This window comes from Anomaloglossus baeobatrachus, chromosome 2, assembly GCF_048569485.1.
Source record: "Anomaloglossus baeobatrachus isolate aAnoBae1 chromosome 2, aAnoBae1.hap1, whole genome shotgun sequence".
Taxonomy (NCBI): domain Eukaryota; kingdom Metazoa; phylum Chordata; class Amphibia; order Anura; family Aromobatidae; genus Anomaloglossus; species Anomaloglossus baeobatrachus.
In genome coordinates this window covers 527,100,402-527,125,127 of record NC_134354.1, presented here as the reverse complement: position 1 = coordinate 527,125,127, position 24,726 = coordinate 527,100,402, and the positions used below count along the sequence as shown (strand labels likewise).

General features: G+C 44.9%; 1 protein-coding gene across 2 annotated transcripts in view; it reads right to left on the bottom strand.

The window, feature by feature from the left end:
- The window catches only part of LGALS9 (galectin 9), a 34,514-nt gene extending 10,628 nt beyond the window's left edge, over positions 1–23,886 (bottom strand). The window contains exons 1-6 of one of the 2 annotated variants that reach the window (XM_075334309.1): positions 23,759–23,886; positions 15,799–15,887; positions 10,166–10,367; positions 9,930–10,049; positions 8,696–8,740; positions 5,534–5,575 (exon numbers count right to left, since the gene is read on the bottom strand). In XM_075334309.1, coding sequence (XP_075190424.1) covers positions 5,534–5,575; positions 8,696–8,740; positions 9,930–10,049; positions 10,166–10,367; positions 15,799–15,887; positions 23,759–23,785 — 525 coding nt within the window. In that variant the 5' untranslated portion in view covers positions 23,786–23,886. The remainder of the gene's footprint in view (positions 1–5,533; positions 5,576–8,695; positions 8,741–9,929; positions 10,050–10,165; positions 10,368–15,798; positions 15,888–23,758) is intronic. The other variant, XM_075334310.1, reaches the window with a different exon arrangement.
- Between the last annotated feature and the right edge of the window lie 840 nt (positions 23,887–24,726).

Here is a 24,726-nt window from a genome sequence, read left to right as displayed (position 1 = left end):
GTTGAGGGCCGCAGAATTCAGATGGAAAAAAGGCCCTTGAGACAGCAAGTCTGGCCGGTCTGGTAGTGTCCACGGTTGGCCCACCGTGAGATGCCACAGATCCGGGTACCACGACCTCCTCGGCCAGTCTGGAGCGACGAGGATGGCGCGGCGGCAGTCGGACCTGATCTTGCGTAACACTCTGGGCAGCAGTGCCAGAGGAGGAAATACATAAGGCAGTTGAAACTGCGACCAATCCTGAACTAATGCGTCTGCCGCCAGAGCTCTGTGATCTTGAGACCGTGCCAGGAAGGCCGGGACCTTGTTGTTGTGCCGGGACGCCATTAGGTCGACGTCCGGCATCCCCCAGCGGCAACAGATCTCTTGAAACACGTCCGGGTGAAGGGACCATTCCCCTGCGTCCATGCCCTGGCGACTGAGAAAGTCTGCTTCCCAGTTTTCTACGCCCGGGATGTGAACTGCGGATATGGTGGAGGCTGTGGCTTCCACCCACAGCAGAATCCGCCGGACTTCCTGGAAGGCTTGCCGACTGCGTGTTCCGCCTTGGTGGTTGATGTATGCCACCGCGGTGGAGTTGTCCGACTGAATTCGGATCTGCTTGCCTTCCAGCCACGGCTGGAACGCCTTTAGGGCAAGATACACTGCCCTTATCTCCAGAACATTGATCTGAAGGGAGGACTCTGGCTGAGTCCAGGTACCCTGAGCCCTGTGGTGGAGAAATACCGCTCCCCACCCTGACAGACTCGCGTCCGTCGTGACCACCGCCCAGGATGGGGGTAGGAAGTATTTCCCCTTCGACAACGAAGTGGGAAGAAGCCACCACCGAAGGGAGGCCTTGGCTGCCCGAGAAAGGGAGACGTTCCTGTCGAGGGACGTCGACTTCCTGTCCCATTTGCGGAGAATGTCCCATTGAAGTGGACGCAGATGAAACTGCGCAAAAGGAACTGCCTCCATTGCTGCCACCATCTTCCCTAGGAAGTGCATGAGGTGCCTCAAGGGGTGCGACTGGCCTTGAAGGAGAGATTGCACCCCTGTCTGTAGTGAACGCTGTTTGTCCAGCGGAAGCTTCACTATCGCTGAGAGAGTATGAAACTCCATGCCGAGATATGTCAGTGATTGGGCCGGTGTCAGTTTTGACTTTGGGAAATTGATGATCCACCCGAATCTCTGGAGAGTCTCTAGAGCAATATTCAGGCTGTGTTGGCATGCCGAAGAGAAACCAAAAAAAAAAAAAAAAAAAAAATTGTGAAAAAATACCCTGCTGTAACTAAATAAAAGCATAGTGCATATAAACATAGGGCACTTAGTAAACACTGTTTTTGATCAAAAAAAGCATAAAGCTATCCCACCAACGCCAAGGTGTACCCAGTTGGGATAGTACCAACACTCTCTAATATTAAAACCTTACCATGGGTCTAAAATAGGCCTCAATGTGGCTAAGGGCTGAGAGCGACCGGGTCCCAACAGGACACACAGTCAGGGGGATTCACAGAATGAAATGTCCAGCTCGCTGAGAAGGGGGCCACTCCCTGTTTGTACTGAATACAAAAAAACTTGGTTTCTCTTTGTCTTATGGCCAGTGTGAACATGGTCTCACAAGTACCATGTATACCATCTCATACTCCGGCTCACTTTTTTGTTTTTATGTGTTGGCATGCCACCTGAGAGGGGGCCTTGACAAGCAGATCGTCTAAGTAAGGAATCACCGAGTGTCCCTGAGAGTGTAGGACTGCTACCACTGTTGCCATGACCTTGGTGAAAACCCGTGGGGCTGTCGCCAGGCCGAAAGGCAGTGCCACGAACTGAAGGTGTTCGTCCCCTATGGCGAAACGCAGGAAGCGCTGATGCTCTGGTGCAATCGGTACGTGGAGATAAGCATCCTTGATGTCGACTGATGCTAGGAAGTCTCCTTGGGACATTGAGGCGATGACGGAGCGGAGAGATTCCATCCGGAACCGCCTGGTTTTCACGTGTTTGTTGAGCAGTTTGAGGTCCAGAACGGGACGGAAAGATCCGTCCTTTTTTGGCACCACAAACAAGTTGGAGTAAAACCCGTGACCCCGTTGCTGAAGGGGAACAGGGATCACCACTCCTTCTGCCTTCAGAGTGCTCACCGCCTGAAGAAGAGCATCGGCTCGCTCGGGGGGCGGAGATGTTCTGAAGAATCGAGTCAGAGGACGAGAGCTGAACTCTATCCTGTAACCGTGAGACAGAATGTCTCTCACCCATCGGTCTTGTACATGTGGCAGCCAGGCGTCGCAAAAGCGGGAGAGCCTGCCACCGACCGAGGATGCGGTTTGAAGAGGCCGAAAGTCATGAGGAGGCCGCTTTGGGAGCGGTTCCTCCGGCGGTCTTTTTAGGACGTGACTTAGACCGCCATGAATCGGAGTTCCTCTGGCCCTTCTGTGGCCTGTTGGACGAGGAGAATTGAGACCTGCCCGCGGGCCGAAAGGACCGAAACCTCGATTGTACCTTCCGTTGTTGAGGTCTGTTTGGTTTGGACTGGGGTAAGGATGAGTCCTTTCCCTTGGATTGTTTAATGATTTCATCCAATCGCTCGCCAAACAGGCGGTCGCCAGAAAATGGCAAACCGGTTAAGAACTTTTTGGAAGCAGAGTCTGCCTTCCATTCACGTAGCCACATGGCCCTGCGGACTGCCACCGAATTGGCGGATGCTACCGCCGTACGGCTCGCAGAGTCCAGGACAGCATTTATGGCGTAGGACGCAAACGCCGACGCCTGAGAGGTTAAGGACACCACCTGCGGAGCAGAGGCACGTGTGCCTCCTTCGCACAAAGCATAAAAACTGAGGAGCCCGTGATGCACGGGGGGGGGGGGGGGGGGGGGGGGTGTATAGGCAGAAGGGGGGAGGGGCTTTACACTTTTAAGTGTAATACTTTGTGTGGCCTCCGGAGGCAGAAGCTATACACCCAATTGTCTGGGTCTCCCAATGGAGCGACAAAGAAATATTCATTAAAATACTCCCAATCTAAAAACTTTGGGGTCATACCCAGTAGTTCAACGCTAGACAAAAAGTCGTGATTGTGAATAGTGTATAAGGTCCTAAAAATAGGGCAGTAGGCCAAGGGCGTGCGCCCACCGTTCGAGATTTTTAGGGGGTATCGCAATATGGGATGGAGGGACCTAGTATTCCCTAATGTTTATCCCTACCTGGCAACGGAGGTGAATACACCTTAAAGTTTTTGGGAGCCACTGTTCCTCGGTGGCTAGCCCTAAATGCCCCTGTCACTATTCCTGGCCTATAACCACCACCAGTGCATTGTGTTGGGGTGATTAAGTGGTCATGCGTCAAAAGTCCTATGTCAAGACCTTATATAAATCAAACAGATATTGTACATCACCAGTATTCCAGTTATATAGTTTCAAACAATATCCGCCCTCAATCATTAATTCAGCTAGTCCATCATATTGTTGAGGGAGATATCAAAGGAATTTCTGGGGAGATGAAAAAAAAAAGGTCTTGACAGAAGGTATGATAGGCCCAACTGTCCTAGTACTTATCTTGCCAGGACTGTTATTACTCCCATTGCTCCCAACGCGTTTCTCCCCAATATAGCGGGGTTCATCAGGGGAGATTTGGATAGTGACAACTTGCAATTCACATTAGGCCATCAATCTCATGCTTCCATATGTCCTTCCTTTAATTAGGTCGTTTTCAGTTACCCTGTGGGGGTCCGGCTGCTGTCCTGGATTACCCTGTCACGTGCTGATTGTAATGGTGAAAATCTCCTCCCAGATCAACAATGCATCATAAGGGAGGGTCTGAAAACAGTGAGTGCTTGGAATAGCAGCGTTTCACTGTGGCACTGACTACTTAATAGTGTCTATTAAGTAGTCAGTGCCCCATTTTGGAAACTAGACCGCTCATGGAATTTATCTAGATGTTTATTGAGCACTTTGAACCTCTGAGGGCTTCACAAAAGTTAATAACTTTGAGCCGTGAAAATAAAAAAAAAAAAAAAAATTACCACGAAATTGTTACTTCAACCAGGTAGCTTTTTTTCACAAGGGTATCAGGAAAAATTGCGACATAAAAATGTATTGTGCATTTTCTCCTGAGTACACAGATAGCTCATATGTGGTGGAAATCAAATGTTTGGGCGCACAGCAGGGCTCGGAAGGCAAGGAGCGACATTTGACTTTTCAAATGCAAAATGGTCTGGAATAGTTAGTGGATGCCATGTTGTCTTTGGAGACCCCCTGAGGTGCCTAAACAATGGAGCTCCCCAACAAGTGACCCCATTTTGGAAACTAGACCCCTCATTGAATTTATCTAGATGTTTACTGAACACTTTGAACCCCTGGAGAATTCACAAAAGTTTAGAATGTTCAGCCGTGAAAAATTATATTATATATTATATTATATTATATTTATATATATACACATATATATATTTTATTTACCATGAAATTGTTATTTCAACCAGGTAGCCTTTTTTTCCACAAGGGTATCAGGAAATGCACCATAAAATGTATTGTGCAATTTCTCCTGAGTAGACCGATACCTCATATGTGGTGGAAAGTAATTGTCTGGGCACACGGTGGGGGCCCAGAAGAGAAGGAGCGCCATTTCACAGCAAAATTGGTTGGAATTATTAGCGTACACCATGTTGCATTTGGAGACCCCCTGAGGTGCCTAAACAATGGAGCTCCCCCACAAGTGACCTGATTTTGGAAACTAGACCCTCATGGCATAAATCTACATGGGTAATGAGCACTTTGAACCCTCACGTGCTTCATACATTGAGGCATAAAAACAAAAAAGTACTTTTTTTCCACAAAAATGTTATTTTAGGCTCAATTTTTTTAATTTGTACAGGGGTAACAGGATAAAATGGACCACAAAATTTGTTGGGCAATTTGTTCTGAGTACGCCGATACCTCATGTGGCAGAAAACCACTGTTTGGGCGCACGGCAGAGCTCCAGAGGGAAGGAGCGTCATTTGACTTTTTAAATGGAAAATTAGCTGGAATCGTTAGCCGCACCATGTTGCGTTTGGCGATCCCCCTGATGTGCCCAAACAGTGGAGCTCCCCCACATGTGACCCCATGTTGGAAACTAGGACCCCCCCCCCATACAAAGAAATATTAGTTTGGCAAAATAAAAAAAAAAAAAAAAATACAGACGCCAGTAAAGAAAAAAAATGCCCCCATGCATCTGACGCCGCTGCTCTTTCAATGGCTGAAACATAACACTGGCTGTGATTGGCTGACGAACGCCGCTCAGCCAATCACAGCCTCCGTAGGTCTGGGAAGGAGACACCACCCCTCCTGAGGGCAGGTACAAGTCCTCTCCTTCCCGAATCTACATTTTTTTAAAACCGATCGCGGTGCCCGGGGCCACGATTTCGCCATGACTGATGTATCCGTCATGGGTCTTTAAGTACCAGGGCACCATGACGGCTAGATCCGTTAAAGGTCGTGAAGGGGTTAAAAATAAAATTGATTAAAAGGGGGGGGGAAAAAAAAAAAAAAAAAAAAAAAAAAAAAAAAAAGTCAACTCAAAGCTTACATTGCATCCAGCACCAGGGAACATCTGAGGTGGATACGCAGGCTGAAAGCAAAGAAGATTATTAAAGAACATTTTTGTGTTAGTCACTTGTTCGAGGTCATTAATGGCTATCTCATACTATATACTGTGAGTGTTATGGGTATACAACTATGTGAAGGATAGTATAATATATGTTCATACACTAGTATGTACTATACATATTTTTTGTCACATAAAACAGTGCATGGTAATATTATACTGGCCCCTGTTACGGGTACACCATTGGTATGGCCAGTGGCTGCTACAGGAGGCACAGCTCAGAACCGTCGTCACATTCTCAAAGCAATGACAGTCTAGTAATTAGCCTAAAACCTAATTGCCGGACATTAGACTATGTGCCCACGGGAGCTTGCTTCTGTGCGGATTTATCTGGATTTTCCACAAATCCGCAGGTTTCAGCAAGTACAAAAACTCCCCATGTTATCCTATGGAACATGGGGAGTGTGTGTCCACGCTGCGGAATGTGCGACTGCGGAATATGCTGCGGATGTCCCTCAGCCGCACGTAACTGCATGTCAATTATTCCTGCGGAAATTCCTGCGGAAATCCCGGCCCTCCGCTATGGAGATATGGACGTCCCGGCCTCTAGGTAAATCGCATGAAAGTCCGCAGGTTTACCACAGATATTCTGCTGTACTACCGCAGCTAAAAATAGCTGCGGATGCTGGCGGGCAGCTGCGGGAAACCTGCGGATACATCCGCAGGTACGAGCTCCTGTGGGCACATAGCCTAAAGGCCCTGTCACACACAGATAAATCCGTGGCAGATCTGTGGTTGCAGTGAAATTGTGGACAATCAGTGCCAGATTTGTGGCTGTGTACAAATGGAACAATATGTCCATGATTTCACTGCAACCACAGATCTGCCAAAGATTTATCTCTGTGTGTGACGGGGCCTTTAGTCTCTCCATTTCAAGTGTGCAGCTTTGTGTTATGACTGGCTTCCTGCTAGGTATTGCGTAGATGTAGGTTTTGGTTAGTAACCAAACTATTTTTTTTTTTTTCAATTCCTTTGTCCTGCATGCAAAGTTATGAATCTGTGGAAATCACTGTAATAGGAAATTTTTATTGATTTTTCCAAGTCTTTTCACTAGCATTAAACAAGCCATCACATCTGTATGACCAACTTCGCTGCCTAGCCAGCCCTGTATAATGTTATTCACTTGATTAGGAAAAAAAAAAAGCTCTGCTTTCTCCATGCTACTTAAGACCATGACTAGGTAGTCGATGGGTGTTAGCTCCCCTGACTAGTCAGACCTCTTTCCATGTTATCACATCCCTGTAGGTGCGATAACGTGATTTGGATGAGCCGGCATCATCACCAGCTCCTGCAAGTCTCACACATGCGCGCTGCTCATTTCGGCATAGTCACTGCTTCTCTATAGTTAGGTGAAACCTTCCCGGCTTCAGAAGCACACTGTGCAGGACCGGAAGTTCAGAAGAGGTCTCAGGTACACAGAGGAGCCCAAGAGCAGCCAGAAACAAGCAAGTGAAGAACCTATTCGTAAACATGGCTGTTTTACAGCCCCACTTTCCCACCCCATTCCCACGCACCACCAATAATCACAACCGTGTTACAAATAAAGATCTTGAAACATTTTAAAACATCTGGCATCTAGATTACAAATGTATTCAACAATGTATAAAATTGATGCCAAAAGTTGAATATTTTCAAGATCTCAAGCAAGTCATGTTAATACACCTACATGGGCATGATAACGGATAGAGGGATGACTAGTCAGGGGAACTAACAAAGAAAGAAAAAAAAAATAAAATAAATAAATAATAAAGTGGCAATAACGCATTTAAGGCCTCCGGCTGTGGCTCTCTTGACCTGGGCTTCTTGTATTCTCATGAACCGGACCCGCTTCAGGACTGGAGTGAAGTGGCCGGTGACAAGGTCCTTATTGCAAAGAGGAGGCGATGTCGGCGTGCGTTCCACTGTGGAACGCTTATGGGACAAACAGTACCTAGTAATTGAGAGGGAGGTGCCCCCCCACTCGTCATACATTCCACAGTGGCACGCAAATGTGAGGAAGGCCAGCGTGCATTCCACTGTGAAACGCTTATAGGAGGAAGTGCCTACTCAGAAGTGAGTCTGTATTGATCAGTCTGTGAAGCCCCGCCGACCGCAGTGGGAAGAGGAAGCAACGTGCAGGGGCGGCGGGATGACAGCAGCAGGTCCAATACGCACCACTCTCCTCATTGCAAAGAGGAGAGAGAAGCCGGTCTCAGCATGCATTCCACTGTGGAATGCATATGGGATGAACAGTAGCTAGTACCCCCCCTCGTCATGCGTTCCACAGTGGAACACAAATGGGAGGAAGCGTGAAGGCCCACAGAGAAAATGAATGGCACAACATGCTGCAGCTCCTAAATAGCATGAGTGGTCTCCCCCCCCCCCCCCCCCCCCCCCCCCCCCCCCCCCCCCCCCCATCGGTCCAGGGCCCCGGCACTTGCCCAAGTGTGCCGGGTGCTGACGCCGGCCCTGGTAATGGGTGCGTGCCCCTGGGTACGCCCATGGTTTGGACGGCATAGGGTACCTGACAGGTTCTCTTTAATATCTGTGTCCCCTGAAGAAGTGGGAAACATGCGTCTGGACAAAGGACAGCCAAGTAAAGTATCTACATTTGTCAGGTCAATAATTGCTGCACACTAAATACCATATATCACCAAATAACCCTTAACCAGATCGCCTGTTATGGTGTATAAATATCCAGAAAAGGTGAAGGATAGGAGACTGGGTAAATTATAGATAGATTGTGTGTTAGTCACGAGGATAACAGTGAGTGCAGCACAGCCCATGCTTAAAGATATACTAATTAATAATAGTTCCCATAACATTATGAGGAGTTGTTTTGTTTAAACAGGGTGAAAATTGGCTGTGCAGCAATAAACCTAAATTGTTGGTATAATGGTTTGTCCAGTGTGAATATATAGTGACCTTTGTTTATACATATGTATGTTAGAGAAATTTTAAATATGGTGTTCAATAAAAGATTGATATTAAGGATATGTACCATCCCAAGTTCTTAGTAGTTTATACAAGTCACATTTTGCAGAAAGTATATTTCAATACTATGTCTGTATTGTCAATAACGCCTTTAATAATAGTGGTACTTACATTTTGCATATGACCACCTGGAAATGGTGGTTGGGGGAATCCACACTAGAAAAGGAACATAGGATTGTTTCATGTAGAATATATTAAAAAGTATGCCATCTACGGAGATATTTCATACAATACTGGCAGCATTTTTCTTTATATAGATTTTTTAAAGACAATATGTGATTGGTATTTAATTAAAATAAATATGTACTTAATACAACTGAAAACTGCAAATGTTTAGGGCATGCCATCTTAACTATTCTATATGTATTTTTAGCAATAGAGAGAAATACAAGAAAAAAAAAAAACAAAACAAAACAAAACAAAAACATATACACACTATATATATATATATACACATATACATATATACACACACACATATATATATATATATATATATATATATATATATATATATATATATATATATATATTACACTAAAAACTAATGCAAAGAGCATTCTGTATACAATATTTGTATGCCAAAGCCAGGACTGGAACAAGGAAAAAAAGAAAAAGTTTACTGGAAAGATTTGCACACACTATTTTTAAACCCACTCCTGGTTTTGGCTTACAAATACAACATAGCGATGGTAACAAAACAAAAAAAAAAAAAAAAAAAAAAAAAAAAACAAAAACAGAAAAACCTGCTAAATGAAAACATCCTTAAGGCTATGTTCACACAGGGCGTTTTGCTGTGTTTTTTTCCCCCTGACCAAAACCTGATCTTGTGGCAGTGTCTCTTCTGGGAGTCAGCTGCAGTTTTTGTGGCTTTTTTTCCTATACTATGGGTGGGTTTTACTGCGATTCAAGAACCTTTATTCTTATGGACCAACTTACAATTCTCAGAATATCCCATTAATATGAAATTCTGACTAATGAGAAATAATTAAAAGGAGGTTGTGCCACAATCAAAGTAGTGCCCATTACATCATTCTGACTCCCACCAATAACAAGAAATGAGTGGTGCTGAGCATTGTTTAGCATGTGCACTGACACTCAATGAAAAGTCTATAGAACTGATGAGATAGTCAAGTGCTGTCCCAGGGGCGGTGAATGGGATTGCAGGGTGCATTCTTTCCTGCTGGTTCATTAAAAACAGAATACTCATGATCCCATTCTCATGGTCACTGCTGGTTCCAATGGTGGCTAGCAGTCAGTCACTTCTCGCTTCTGTAAATTGGGATTGTGACATAACCCCTTAAAAAAAAAATAAAAAAAAAATTATAATTACAATCTCACATACCCCTTGTGCTTGTGTCTCAACACTTGTTAGACAAACAGAGCCCTTGACAGTCAAAGTGTTGACTCGATGCAGAGGAAGTCGGTGGTGATACTCCACAAAGTGATTTCTATTCACAGAAACCTATAATAGAGAAACATTTTTTTTTTCTTTTTTATACACCGAGACAAAATTGGGGACACACAGGGTTAGGAAAATTATTTCCTGCCTGCCTCTAACTTTGCTTTAAGCGAACATACCTTGTAGTCACAGCTTGTCACAAGTATTCGGATTTCAAATTGTTGGCCATGATGAAATGGCAGCTCTTTCTTGCGTTCTTCCTTGCCCCAATTTTTATGTTCCATTGTATTGCAAACGACAAGCTTTTCATCAAAACGTGGATTGAAATGGAAGGCAATATCATCATTGTCACCATGACCACATTGAAAGTTCACAGAAAACCTAAAAAAGGGGAAATATACATAACTGGTGGAAAAATTAAAAATGCAAAATAAATTATATACACTTTAAATAAAATATATATTGAAAAAAAAAAAAAGCGAACCAATGGATGATGGCACCCCAACAGACAACATTAGTCAGTGCATTTGTAACGGTGGGCAGGGGGCGCCTCAGCAGTAGTCGTGATCCCGTGCCCGAAGGGCACCAAGCGCACCCCAGCCGCGGCAGTCACAGAAAACACGGGAGCAAGCAGTAAGAGGAATATGAGGCTGGGGATCATCCCACAGGGAAATACCTGGTTTCTCCAGCACATTGGTCCTCTCCTGATCACCGGCACTGTCCTTAGCAACAAGGAATTGTCCAAGATTATTGGATATGGTTAGAAGTTCCACATAGCCAGCAACTTTGCTGCTCCGCAGGCCTGACTCCGACCCAGGCTGGGCCCTAACTGACGTTTCCATAGAAACACAGTCTTTTTACATATGAAATTAGCCTATAAGGGAGTAGCTGGTGCAAATTCCCAACTGTCTGTTACCAGGCAGATTTAACCTTCAACTGCATACCTATGCCTGCTCCTAGTGTCAGTGTCCTACTCTTGGGTGACATCAAGTGGTAGCCCCATAAAACTACACATTATTGTAACAATACGTTAAAGGGAACCTGTCATCAGAAATTTTGCTTTAAACCTAAAAGTTTCCCCCTCTGCAGCTCCTGGGCTGCATTCTAGCAAGGTTCCTGTACTTTTTGTGGCCCCTTTTAAACCAAATTAAATACTTTATAAACTTGTACCTTTTGCTATGTAAATTTTGTAAATCGTCCATGGGGGCGGGCTCTCTGCTGACCGTTGCTGTCCCTCCTGCACATTGACACCGTCCCCCCACGCTCCATTTCATCCATCAGGATGCTGCCCACTCTGCCCGAGGTGCTGCCCACGCCAGGATCACTGGTGACGTGTGTCACAAGCACAAGATTATGGGCGGTGCTGTGATTGCATCGCAAGTGCCGCCCATAATCTCGTGGACGCGCTTTCCCCCACTGCCTCCAGCGTTCTGTGCAAGCGCTCGCCGGCCAAATGACCTGACGTCACCTCCTTCCCATCTTACCCTGCAGCAGCGCAAGATGGGAAAGAGGTGACGTCAGGTCATCTGGCCAGCAAGCGCTTGCGCAGAACGCTGGAGGAAGAGGGGAAAGTGCGGTCACGAGGTTATGGGCGGCACTTGCTGATGACACTCACAGCGCCGCCCATAACCTCGTGCCTGCGCAAAACGTCACCAGCGGTCACACGTGTGCACAGTCCCGCTACAGTCGCACAGCGCATGCGTGGGACCACGGGCGGCGTCCTGAGATATGAAATTCAGCGTTGGGGGGGCGGCGTAAATCTGCTGGAGGAACAGCAACGGTCAGCAGAGAGCCCGCCCCCATGGACGATTTACAAAATTTACATAGCAAAAAAGGTACAAGTTTATAAAGTATTTAATTTGGTTTAAAAAGGGGCCACAAAAACTATAGGAACCTTGCTAGAATGCAGCCCACGAGCTGCAGAGGGGGAAACTTAGGTTTAAAGCAAAATTTCTGATGACAGGTTCCCTTTAATAACCCCATACAACACATTCAGTAAATGCTTCACAACTATGTGATGTCTTCAGGGGGGCATCTTCTCTCTCTGGGGTTGCAACCACCCTCTTCCATATTTAGTAGGAGACACCGAGGAAGAGAAGAGCATAATAGGGTCTTATCTGAAATAGGTAGGCACTAAATACAGGGATTTGCTCATCTGATAAGGTTGTGCATTACACAACATGAATAAGGCTAGTGATAATCAGCTGTGGCAGACCCACAGATTGCAAAAACCAGAAAGGAGAAGAAAATGTGGTTTTTCTGTGCTTCTGATAATTATCCAAGGGCAAACTCTGGCAGACTTGTCAAATAATAAAAGCCGCATTAATGTCAATCTTCCAGATTTGCTCCTTTTGGTGGCGCCACACTTGTGTAACTCGTGTGAGGAGCACATCTCCCACCCACAGGATCCACTGACAGGAGCGCGTTCAGCTGCATAGAAATACATGAAGCTGACATGCTCCTGTCAGGAGAGCCGCCGGCCAGTCCGGGCGATGCAATCCTCACACAAGTGACTCCAGCCTTTGGACCATTAGCAGAGCAGAGAAACATCTTCTCCATTCTAGTCAGGGCATTTGGCAGACTATAAGGCCCAGTGCCCACGCTGTGTATTTTGATGGAGTTTGAAGCGATTTTTAGAAATCTGCATGTCCATTGTATTTTTCCCTGGCATATTTGGTGCAGATTTCTTTTTTTCTGCACCAAATATGCAAGGGAAAAATAAGCAACGTGGGCACAGCACTTCTGAATTCCCATAGCCTTTCCTGGCTTCACAATGGACATGCACATTTTGCTGCAGATTTCTGAAAATACGCGTCAGAACTACACAGCGTGGGCACAGGGCCTAAGGTTTGTTTACGTCTGTATTTAGGGGTGGATCATAAACAGAAAAGCCCATTATGATAGGATTTGCTTTTTGGCGTATTAGTGACTCTTGCCTTCTAAATACTTTTGAAATAGCCAAGTCAATATTTTCCCATTCCTGCAGCATAATTATTCTTATACCAAGGAAGGCAATAATAGAGGGCTGCTATATGGAGGCACCAGCATACTCTTTACAGAGCTATGTGGGGGCCATTGTGTTCGCAGGGCAATGCGAGAACCATTATTCTGAGGTCTGTGTGGGTTGCATGGTACTGGATCGAGAGTTGTATAGGGGCAATTATGCTGCTAGCAGGGCTCGCTGGGGCCATAATACAGAGTTGAGGTTTCTGTTGGGTCTATCATACTGGTTAATCACCAGCAGCGCATAGCCTGGTGATAACATGGTGGAATAGGCCCCCTCCCTTTTTCAAGTGTAAGTTGATGACATGCTGCTTTTGGTATATTATCTTCTCAGGGGGATGTATATTATGCAGACATCCAGTTTTAAGGGGTTAATCAGCCCTTCTGATGGTAACGAGAGCAGGTTTGATGTGGTTGGTGCAGTCTGTTGCGTGCCAATATTAACCCCTTCACGACCGGCCGATTTTTCACTGGTTTTTTTTTCGTCACTCTTCTTCCAAGACACGTAACTTTATTTTTCAGTCAATATGGTCATGTGAGGGCTCATTTTTTTGCGGAACGAGCTGTACTTTTAATTGAAACCATAACGTTTTACCATATAGTGTACTGTAAAACGGAAAAAAAAAATTCCAAATGTGGAAAATTTGCAAAAAAAGTGAGATAGCACTACTGTTTGAGAGGTTTTATTCACGGTGTTCCCTATATGGTAAAACTGATGTGTCACTGTGATGCCTGAGGTCAGTGCGAGTTCGTAGACACCAAACATGCATAGGTTTACTTTCATCTATGTGGTAAAAAAAAAAAAAAAAAAAAAAATCATAAGTTTGTCCGAAAAAAAGTGGCGCACGTTTTACGCCATATTCTGTGACTCGTAGCAGTCTCATTTTTCGGGATCTATGGCTCAGTTATGGCTTATTTTTTGCGACTCAGGCTGACTTTTTAATACCAGAGCAGATACTACGTTTTGATCGCCTGTTCTTGCATTTAGCGCAAAATTTGTGGTGACCAAAAAACGTAATTTTGGCTTTTTTTGCGGATATACTCATTTCATGTCTCACTCAGCCCTCGGCTGGGTGAAACTTAAAGTGAGTCATGTGAGCTGCAGGAGTCAGATGACCCTGTGCTACCATGAAAACCACCGGAAGTCACGTGATCACGTCACTTCCGGTATCGGCCGGTAAGTAAACGTTTACCGCGATCGCGATTATAATGGCGTGGTCACATACTGACAGTGCCATTTAAGGGGTTAAACAGTACGGGCAGCTAACGATTCTGCTCGTGCTTAGCAGGCACACATCTCAGCTGTGAAAATCAGCAGAGATGGGTGCCAATCACCCGCGGTCTGCTGCCGGCAGCAGACCGCGGTCAGTAAGGCCGCACTCACACTTGCGCTATTTTGACGCAAACGGAATCCGTCAGTAATGTAGTACAGTTCATTTATTTACAGTGGAAGCGCGACACCATGTGGACACAAGCGGGTACTGTATGACACACTCACGCGGTATATTAACGCGCTTCCACTGTAAATAAATGAACTGTACTACATTACTGACGGATTCTGTTTGCGTCAAAATAGCGCAAGTGTGAAACTAGCCTAACACTATGATGACCGCTAAGACGTAAAATTACTGCCCGCAGTCGTTAAAGCTTTTTATTGGTGGAGGTCTTGTAAAGAGCGGGAAACTTACCTTACTTATAGTGGCAGCCGTCAGTCAGCTGTGAAGACCCAAGGTTCGCCCTCCCCTTTTATTTGTTATGTTCATTTTAGGTCTATAAGTCTGTCAAGTTTTTCTTATTACGGGGGGGGGGGGGGGTGTGGAGAATTAAAAAAAAAAAAAAAAAAAAAAAAAAAAAAAAAAAAAAAAAAAAAATCGCCCAACTGTTGGGTGGATTGTCGTTTTTTTATTATTATTTAAAATTCTTGTGGTATTTATTTTAGTTTTATTGATTATATTAATAGAACACCACCGCCATTTTTAATCCACTTTGGTGCATGTGTAAGGATTTATGCTCCTGCTTGGGGGGGGGGGGTTCACACTGTAGGACAGATGGGGGACAATTATACTGTAGGGCCATAATACTGTGTGGAGGACTGTGTTGGAGTTCACCATACTTTGTGGAGGGGGTATCATTGTGTTTGTGGGACTTTTGTTGCCATCATACTTGATGGGGCAATGAAAGGAGACTCTTAAAAAAAGGAACATGTCGCCAGATTTGTCCCCAATAAACTGCGGCCACCACCAGTAAGCCCTTATATACAGCATTCTAGCATGTCCTCCATTGCGCTCCTGCGCAGTTCTCTACCCTACAGAGAGCAGAGCAAAGTTTTGCAGTGCGCATGCGGTCTTTTACCTTTTCCCACATCTGTGCAATACAGTACTTTGCTCTGCCCTCAGCCGGGTAGAGAGGAATGCGTGTGCAGAGAGCACAATGGAGGACACTGTGGATGACATAGGATGCATCATGCACATGAAACAACATGGCGATTACAAGAAAAGAGGTGGCAGCCGATCAAGATCTGCGGCGCTCTTGTTTGAGGACTTATATACAGCATTCAAGAGTGCTGTATATAAGGGCTCACTGGTGGTGGCCACGCTTATATAGCACAAACCTGGTGACAGGATCGCTTTAAATGCATGGAAATACTAATAGGCTTCAATAGGAGGAAAATTAACTTGTAAGGGCTGTAAAGCTGTGAGATTTACTCTTCTGTGACCCCGCCGAACATTATTATATTTCTTTTTGGGGGAGAACGCACATATTAAGACTTCTATTATGATGCCCCATGATTTCTACTAACACTACAAACCTGTCAGCTGAATGAGGGATAGAGCCAGCGACAACAACAACGGTGCCATCATTGACGCCACTGTGAAAATGTGTGCTGAATGGAACGGGCTGCAATGAAAAGAGAACAATTATTACAGACATGCAAGTACTCTCATGTATACTGAGCACAATGAGCCACAAAGAACTCGGAAAAAGGAAGGTATTGGAGAATAAAAATATTAAAATTACTGTACACAAAATCAGCACTGGACACTATAAAGTGTGTTCTGCACATTGTACATCAATAATGTTTTGGTTTTTTTTTAAAGGAAGGACATTAATGTCATTGATAACTGTAAGGCTATGTGCACACAGGGCGTTTTTCGGGTGCGTTTTTGGCCTCAAAACTGCATGACTTTGCTTCCCCAGCAAAGTCTGAGTTTTCATTTTTGCTGTCCGCACACAACTTTTTTTTTTAAGCTGCGTTTCTGAGCTTTAAAAAAAAAAAAATAAAAAAAAAAAAAAAAAAAATGGACATGTCAATTCTTTCCTGCATTTTTCCCCCCATGCAATGCATTGGAAAAACGCAAAGAGCTCAAAAACGCACCAAATTGCGGTAAAAAACGCATGCTTTTTTTGCCGTGGGTCCGTATGTGCGTTTTTAGCGGCCAAAACGCAGCGTGTGCACATAGCCTAACTAGGAGTCAGTGTAGTGAACCCAGAATGCCTTCACACTGTTGGTTGCTGCCTTCTGCACTGTACGGGAGCCCATGCCCTACAGACAGTGCCTGCCACTTACCCATCTCATCCATACAGTATACAACCTCCGCATTGTGCTTATAACCATAACCCACAGAGCCCCAAATTCAATAGCCAACACCTTTAATATCCTACAAGCTCCAGTGACCACCACCCCTCATTGCTGCCTCATGTAAATAAATGTGCCCCACACTTTCCCACCTCCAGTACAGAGCATCACATACCCCTCACTGCATATACTGATATTTGCCCACATGTCATACTGTGCTGTAAAGCATGGGCCACACTTTAGTCTCCCTAATCAATATGTGTATATATATATATATATATATATTATATATATATATATATATATATATATATATATATTATATATATATATATATATATATATATTACAAAAGTGGTTAGAGTATAAAGATATTCATTATTTACTAAAAGGTACCATCACACATAACGAGATCGCTAGCGAGATCGCAGCTGAGTCACGGTTTCTGTGACGCAGTAGCGATCCCGTTAGCGATCTTGTTATGTGTGACACCTACCAGTGATCAGGCCCCTGCTGTGAGATCTCTAGTCATTGCAGAATGGTCCAGGCCATTTTCTTCAAAGGCGATGTCCTGCTGGGCAGGACACATCGCTGTGTTTGACACTGTGTGACAGGGTCACAATGACTGCTGAGATCGTTATACAGGTCGCTACTGCGACCTGTATTGTTCCGGCATCGCTGGTAAGATCTGACTGTGTGACATCTCACCTGCGACCTCCCAGCGATCCCTATCAGGTCGCATCGTTTTCGGGATCGCAGGTAAGTCGTTGTGTGTGAAGGTACCTTTAGGGACTTCTACTATAGAATTCCATGATTGCTATGTACACATCTGCGTGAAGAGAACTATGCAGGTGATTTTTTTTTTTTTTTTCACTTTCGCCTTGACTCACTGCTAGAGTTCTCTGTTGTGAATACAATATACTAAAAAAAAACTACAAACCTGTCAGGTGAAAGTTTGAAAAAAAAAAATAAATAAATTTATTATTATATACATACACACACACACACACACACACACACAGTCTCATAACACTAATAACTTTTGTAATTTTGCTTTATTACATAATACCCTATACGTGTTTTTTTTCTACTGCACTTCCTGAGACACCTTGACTGAAGTGTCTCAAATATGACGTCATAGGAAGCTGGGGCTGCACTCACTCCCTGCAGAACTCTATCTCCCATCCTGGAACAGGATGTCATCAGGGGGCGGGGCCCTGCAGTTACTTACAACACCACCCCCTGATGACATCCTGTATCTAGGATGATAGATGTGAGTGCAGCCCCGTCCCACAGCTTCTAGCACCACCCTCAAAACGAATTGCCATCAGGAGGAAGAAATAAAAGAAGTAAAATTACACCGATGCCGCCCCTTAATAACAACACTTAGTTTGAGGGTGGTTGTAGAAGTTGTGGGGCGGCGCTGGTTTCACTCACTGCTTCTATCTCTGCTCCCTGACGACGTCTTTCAGTTAAAAGCTATGGATGCTGTGGAAAAAAGCAGAGCGCTGACACTGCACTCACATCTAGAGTAGGGTAATGTATAATAAAGCAAATTACAAAAGTGGTTAGGGTGTAAAGAAAAAAAACTTTAGAAGTGACTTTTTTTTTTTTAAAGGGAACCTGTCAGGTCCAATATGCATCCAGATACACGAGCAGTTCTGGGTGCATATTGCTAATCCCTGCCTAACCGTCCCTGTATACACTAGCATAGATAAAGGGATCTTTACAAAAAGTATTTCTAAAGATCTTTTATCGTATGCTAATGAGCGAGGGCACTAGCCCCCGGGCGTTAGTTCCCCTGGCTAGTGGGCCCCATTAGCATGTTAGTACGTCCCTGTGGGTGTGCTAACATGCTAATGAATGCGCAGCGTCACAGAATGATCTCCCTCACCTCTCCACCGCCATCACCACCTGACGCTGGATTTTGGCTCAGTGCGCATGACCCCAGAGTTTGGGTCAAGCGCACTATGAAGCCGGGTGTACGTGTCCTGGCTTCAAACTGAAGTAGTAACACATACCCAAACCTCTGGGGTCATGCGCACTGAGCCAAAATCCAGCGTCGGGTGGTGATGGCAGCGGAGAGGTGAGTGAAATCATCCTCTGACGCTGCGTATTCATTAGCATGTTAGCACACCCACAGGAGTGTACGAACATGCTAATGCAGCCAGCTAGCCAGGGGAACTAACGCCCAGGGGACTAGTCCCCTCGCTCATTAGCATACGATAAAACATCTTTACAAATAAATACTTTTTCTAAATATCTCTATCTATGCTAGTGTATGCAGGGACGGCTAGGCAGGGATTAGCAATATGCACCCAGAACTGCTCGTGGTACTGGGTGCATATTGCACCTGACAAGTTCACTTTAAGTACTGGGCTAAGCCATTAACCCATATTGTCAAGACTTCTGCAATTCGCCTGACATACTGGATATTAACTGTTGGGTTAATTACTGACTGATGACAAGCCATTCTTGTCTAATCACAATCTGTTCTTTTGCTTGTCTATTCGCTTCCTGAGGACTCAACAACAGGACTGACATCTGGGGAGTTTCCTAGTCATAAACCCAAAAAAAATTGTAATTTTTTGCTCACCGAGCCAAAGTTATCACTGGTTTGTGACATGGTACACCATCATGATGGATAAAGCATTGCACATTTTTGCACTTGCTCTATTGGCTGCTGCTCCCGGAGTATCCCATTTTTCTCCTTTTAAATCCACCATATGGCCTATTTAGTACTAATATGGGCTTTAAGAATGGTGAACAGCTTAGGACATCCCCCCCCCCCCCCCCCCCCGAGAATCCTGTGAGCAGTGTTACCTTTGTACAGACCATCAAAATAGCACCACTCCAGTTTTTTGTTTTTGTTTTTTTAAACCCAGAACTGGGGCGGCGTTATAAATGCAAGTCCCCTACCCTTCATCTTTTTGCAGGGTCGTTCTGGTCGGTCTCCATTGATTTGTGACTTACTGCCGACACCTCCAGTGTTTAATGGAGAGCGGTGGAGGTCACAATTAAATACAAGTCTATGAGAGCCTCGTTCCAGCTCTCAAAGTTACATTCCGTGCTTATGATGTACCTTCTGGACAATCAGTCACAAGATGGCACCGAGGGACCGGAGAGGCACCAAAAAAGCATGAAAAAGGTGGCAGGTTAGTATAATTCCATGGGCACAGGACTTATATTTAAAGCACCACTACAACGCTGGAAAAGAAAAAAAAAAAAAAAAAAAAAAAAAAAAAAAAAAAGTTACATATACTAGAGTGGTGCTTTAATAAAAAGGCCCACATCTCTGCAACCGCATGGCGGCTTTAAAAAACAAATAAAAATGCATACATGGGAGCAGAGGGAACTAAATAAAAGCAAAAACTGGCCACTAATCCAGTGACTGGTGCTCTTTAAGTCAATGTTTCTTCCAAACTGTTATGGCGGGCCTCATCAGTGAGGGGCCCCCTGGTTAGTGATGCCAAGCTGATGGGGGTAGGAGAAAGCCATATTTTTTTTTTCGCAGAAGTGATCACAAGTGTTAAAATGTACTTTATCTGAAACAATCTCCAGTTTGGCAACATAACTGTCTCACTTGTTAATGTTCTACTGGGATCAGGAGACAAATGAAGGCAAGCTTATCAATATGTAACGTTTTGGTATGTGTGACCACAGGTGGGGGGGGGGGGGTATGTTCCGGCTGTTGACACCCCAGGAAGAAAAGCTGAAGAATTTTCATTCAAGGAAAATCTGAATACACATATTTTACAATTGGCAAAACTAACCAAATATGAAGTTTTTCACTGAATACTGAGGGGCCCTTTGCACACTACGACATTGCAGCTGCGATGTCGGTGAGGTCAAATCGAAAGTGACGCACATCCGGCGTCGCAGTCGATATCGTAGTGTGTAAATCCTTTTTGATACGATGAGCGCAAAAATGTCCAAATCGTATCATCGGTGTAGGGTCGAGTAGAGTAGAGTTCCACTTGCATATGACTCGTGCAAGTCTAGCATCGCATCACCCGGAGCAGCCACACACTCTCCTGACAGGAGCATCTCAGCTGCATAGAAATACATGCAGCCAACCCGATCCGGTCAGGAGAGTGTGCGATCGTGCAAGACTCGCACAAGTCACACGCAAGTGGAACTCCGGCCTAAGGGCAACACCTGGAAGGGGTTTGGATGTTCTCCTTGTGTTTATGTGGGTTTCCTCCAGGTTCTACGGTTTCCTCCCACACTCCAAAGACATACTGATAGGGAATTTAAATTGTGAGAACCAATGTGGACAGTGATGATCGCATCTGAAGTGCTGTGGAACAAATGGCTATAAGTGAGTTAAAGGGGTTGTCCCCTACTTACATAGATTAATGAGCTATCCTAAGGATAGGCAATGTCTGATCGGCCGGGGTCTGACACGCCGCACTCTTGCCATCCAGCTGTTTTTTGGTCCTGGCGGCGGCAGCAGGCAACCGCTCCATCTTCTGATAGTGGCCGCGGCCGGGTACTGCACATCTGCCTTCCATTCTAATCAATAGCACTCGGCCAGTCACTAACAGAAGACGGAGCAGCCCGGAACTGAGCATTTCCAGCTGCCTGCTGGCACCACCGGGACTGAGAACAGCTGATTAGCGGGAGTGCATGGTGTTGGACCCCAGCCGATCAGACATTGATGGCCTATTCCTAACGATAGGCTATAGTGGACAACCCCTTTATCCATGGCTATGTCCCTTTATCCATGGCTATGTCCACTCATATAATGACAGCTACTATGTTTTTCCAAAAAGAAGAGGCGTTGTCTTATACTTTTTTTTGCCTCGAAAAAAGCGATATGGCTTATTTTCGGGGTAGGGCTTATATGTAAGCCTTACACTGAAAATGCTCAAAATTCCTGCTAGGCCTTATTTTTGGAAAAAGCACGGTTAGTTAGGTATCTATGCTTACGACCACGAGCAACTAAGCTGCAGTGTCCTGCACATAAGAGACATGGCTATATCAGAAGAACTATACTATATGTCTCATTGGAGGCATTTGAGAATATTATATTATTACTTCACCTACAACATATTCGGGCAGGATCTTGGAAATGGGAATACCCCTTTAAAGGGAGAGTTGCAGTTTTTAGCTACAAGTGTGTCTTGCTTGGGAATGCAGACTTCGTATTGTGAAATTCCCCACAATGGGAGTTACCCAATTCTGATTGGAGATTCAAGTGATTTTAAAGACTTCCCCATCCACAGGAAAGGTGATAAATATATGGCCACAGCAGGAGGTCCGAAGGCTGGACCTATATTGATCACAAGAAAGAGGTTCCCAAGTGCCTTGTGTTAGGAGGGGCAATTCCTACGCATTAGCACTGCTGCATTCACTTCTATGGGACTGATCGATTTTGGTTACAAATAATTCTGAGAAAAGCCTTTTAATCTGTATTTTTACAGAGGAAGTTTTTGGTTTTTTTTTAAAGGGATTGTCCGTTTGGTTTAGGAGCTCACCACTTGCTTGATTGAGAATTAAGACCAATGCCATCGCTTGCCGCTGATCCAAACTGTGTTCTGTGATAAAGCTAAATCAGAGAATTTTGGCCTTGCAGAGGACTGAAGCCGGCCAATATGAGCCACCAACAGTGAGCAAAGGTGATCCAGATTCTGAGTAGTGCTTAAAAGCGCTATAGGAAAGTCTCATTTTAGGGACAGTGAGTGAATGCTCCATAGACAACACAATTCAAAGACCACACTGTTCTTGAGAAGGGAGAGGATTCTTAATAGCACCACTACAGCGGTTTTTGGTTATTTTTTCCCATTGCACCCCTGGAGTTTTACTTTAAATCTATGTCCCCTGTCTTGTATTCACCTTCAGAAGCTTCATCTTTTATTGCCGCTGCAGTGGTTGGGCTCGGGCAAGTTGTGACCTGCCGGCGGCGCCAGTGTTTTATGGAGCTCGCCGGAGATCACAACTCACTGTGAGTCTATGAGAGCCTCGTTCTGTCTCTCAGAGTGGAACTGAGAACTTATGATGTAACTTCTGACTACCAGCCAACCAGAAGTTACGGGCACAAGATGGCGCGACAGGACCGGAGCCAAAAAAGTATCAAAACACTGCAGGCCAAGTATAATGGTACGAGCAGGGGGCTTACATTTAAAATGCCACCGCAGTGCTGGGAAAAAAGGGAGGCAGTTTAATTAGAAGTTACAAAAGGTGCTTGTTTCTACACATTTTTTATATTTTACCCATAAAACAAATAAGGAATGACCATTTAAACTGTGCACAGACACTTGGCCCCTCAATGTAAAACAAATCGGCTGTACAGCCATAGCATATGCTTTCAATTACACTCATGAGGCCTGTTCACTACATGTTTGCGTCACTGAACAAAGATCTGGGATGAAACTGAACAAACTGTATATATCTGACCTTCCGCTGTACACCACTGACAGATCTGACAGTATTCGCATCCATTCATGCAGTACATGTTTTTTGCAGAATGCCTCTAGGGGTTAGGGCAGGGCAATCCGCTTTCCCCCCCCCCCTATATAGCAAAAATAATAGTATACTGCATGCAAATCCTCCTGATCGCAGTAGAACAGTCTTCCTTTGGTGTCTATGGAGTTAGCAGGAGCCTATGTCATATGGTGAACAACCATGGCTTCCCCTGAGGATGCCATCTGGCGGCGAAACATGTCCAGGGCTCTGCATCAGGTGAAGACAAGCCTGAGTAAACTATAGAGGTGGTGGATACTGTATACAGGACCATGCACGTGAGTGCAGACTATAGAGAAATATACATCACCAACACTTTACACTCCAATTTATGGACATGAAGTGTAGACTTACAGGGCTAGTTTTTTGGTTATTTTTTGCCCAGTGGGCATTAGGAGGTGTTATATATATATAATATATATATATATATATATATATATATATATATATATATATATATATATATATATACACACACACACAGCACTAGTGTGTGGTAACAGGGAAAAAAAAGGTTCAGTCAGCTGGGAAAAGTCCGAAACATCACGTGACCTGGCTAGCTCCAGAAAGTAATTGCGCTCCCTCCACCACCACTAATGTACACGCATTATTATATAGGTCACACAGGGGGTTCATAGAAGGGCTATGCATGTATTATTATAAAGGACGCCACAGCATTACTAAACACTGCTGCTGCTCCCCAGCTCTGCGCCATGTCTGCACTCACCGGATTGTAGATGGGGCCGTAGGACATGATGGCTGCTGCAGCGGACGGATATCTGCTATGTGGCGGAGATGCTCGGAGCAGCACTTGCGGAGAACGCTACTTATTAACGGTCTGCAGCACGATGCCGCCCACAGCCCCGCCTAGTGGGCAGACCAGGAAGTGTTCAGCGCTAGAACGGAGAACCACCCACGAGAGCCTGTCATCTATACACTGCGGTCACAAGAAGATGAGTGGGGCTCCTCTGTGACCTTTGGGTGACTGGTGGCTGCCTGGCTGGCATGATGTGTCAGTCAGGGGCCATGAGTTCAGTCACACCTAGGACAGCGAAAGGTTTCCTTATTTGATATATAACCCCATGTACAGGGTATATACCACAGACTCACAAATGAATACATTTTACTTATTTTTTTTCTTCTAACATGCAGTTCGTGCACTATGACATTACTACGGTATGTGCCTTATCTTTGTGCTGTGACATCACCGTTATACGTTATCTTTGTACAGTGACACCACTGTGTGCATTATCACTCTACTGTGACACCACTGTGTGCATTATCACTCTACTGTGACACCACTGTGTGCATTATCACTCTACTGTGACACCACTGTGTGCATTATCACTCTACTGTGACACCACTGTGTGCATTATCACTCTACTGTGACACCACTGTGTGCATTATCACTCTACAGTGACTCCACTGTGTACATTATCACTGTACAGTGACACCACTGTGTGCATTATCACTCTACTGTGACACCACTGGTGCATTATCACTCTACTGTGACACCACTGTGTGCATTATCACTCTACTGTGACACCACTGTGTGCATTATCACTCTACTGTGACACCACTGTGTGCATTATCACTCTACAGTGACACCACTGTGTGCATTATCACTCTACTGTGACACCACTGTGTGCATTATCACTCTACTGTGACACCACTGTGTGCATTATCACTGTACAG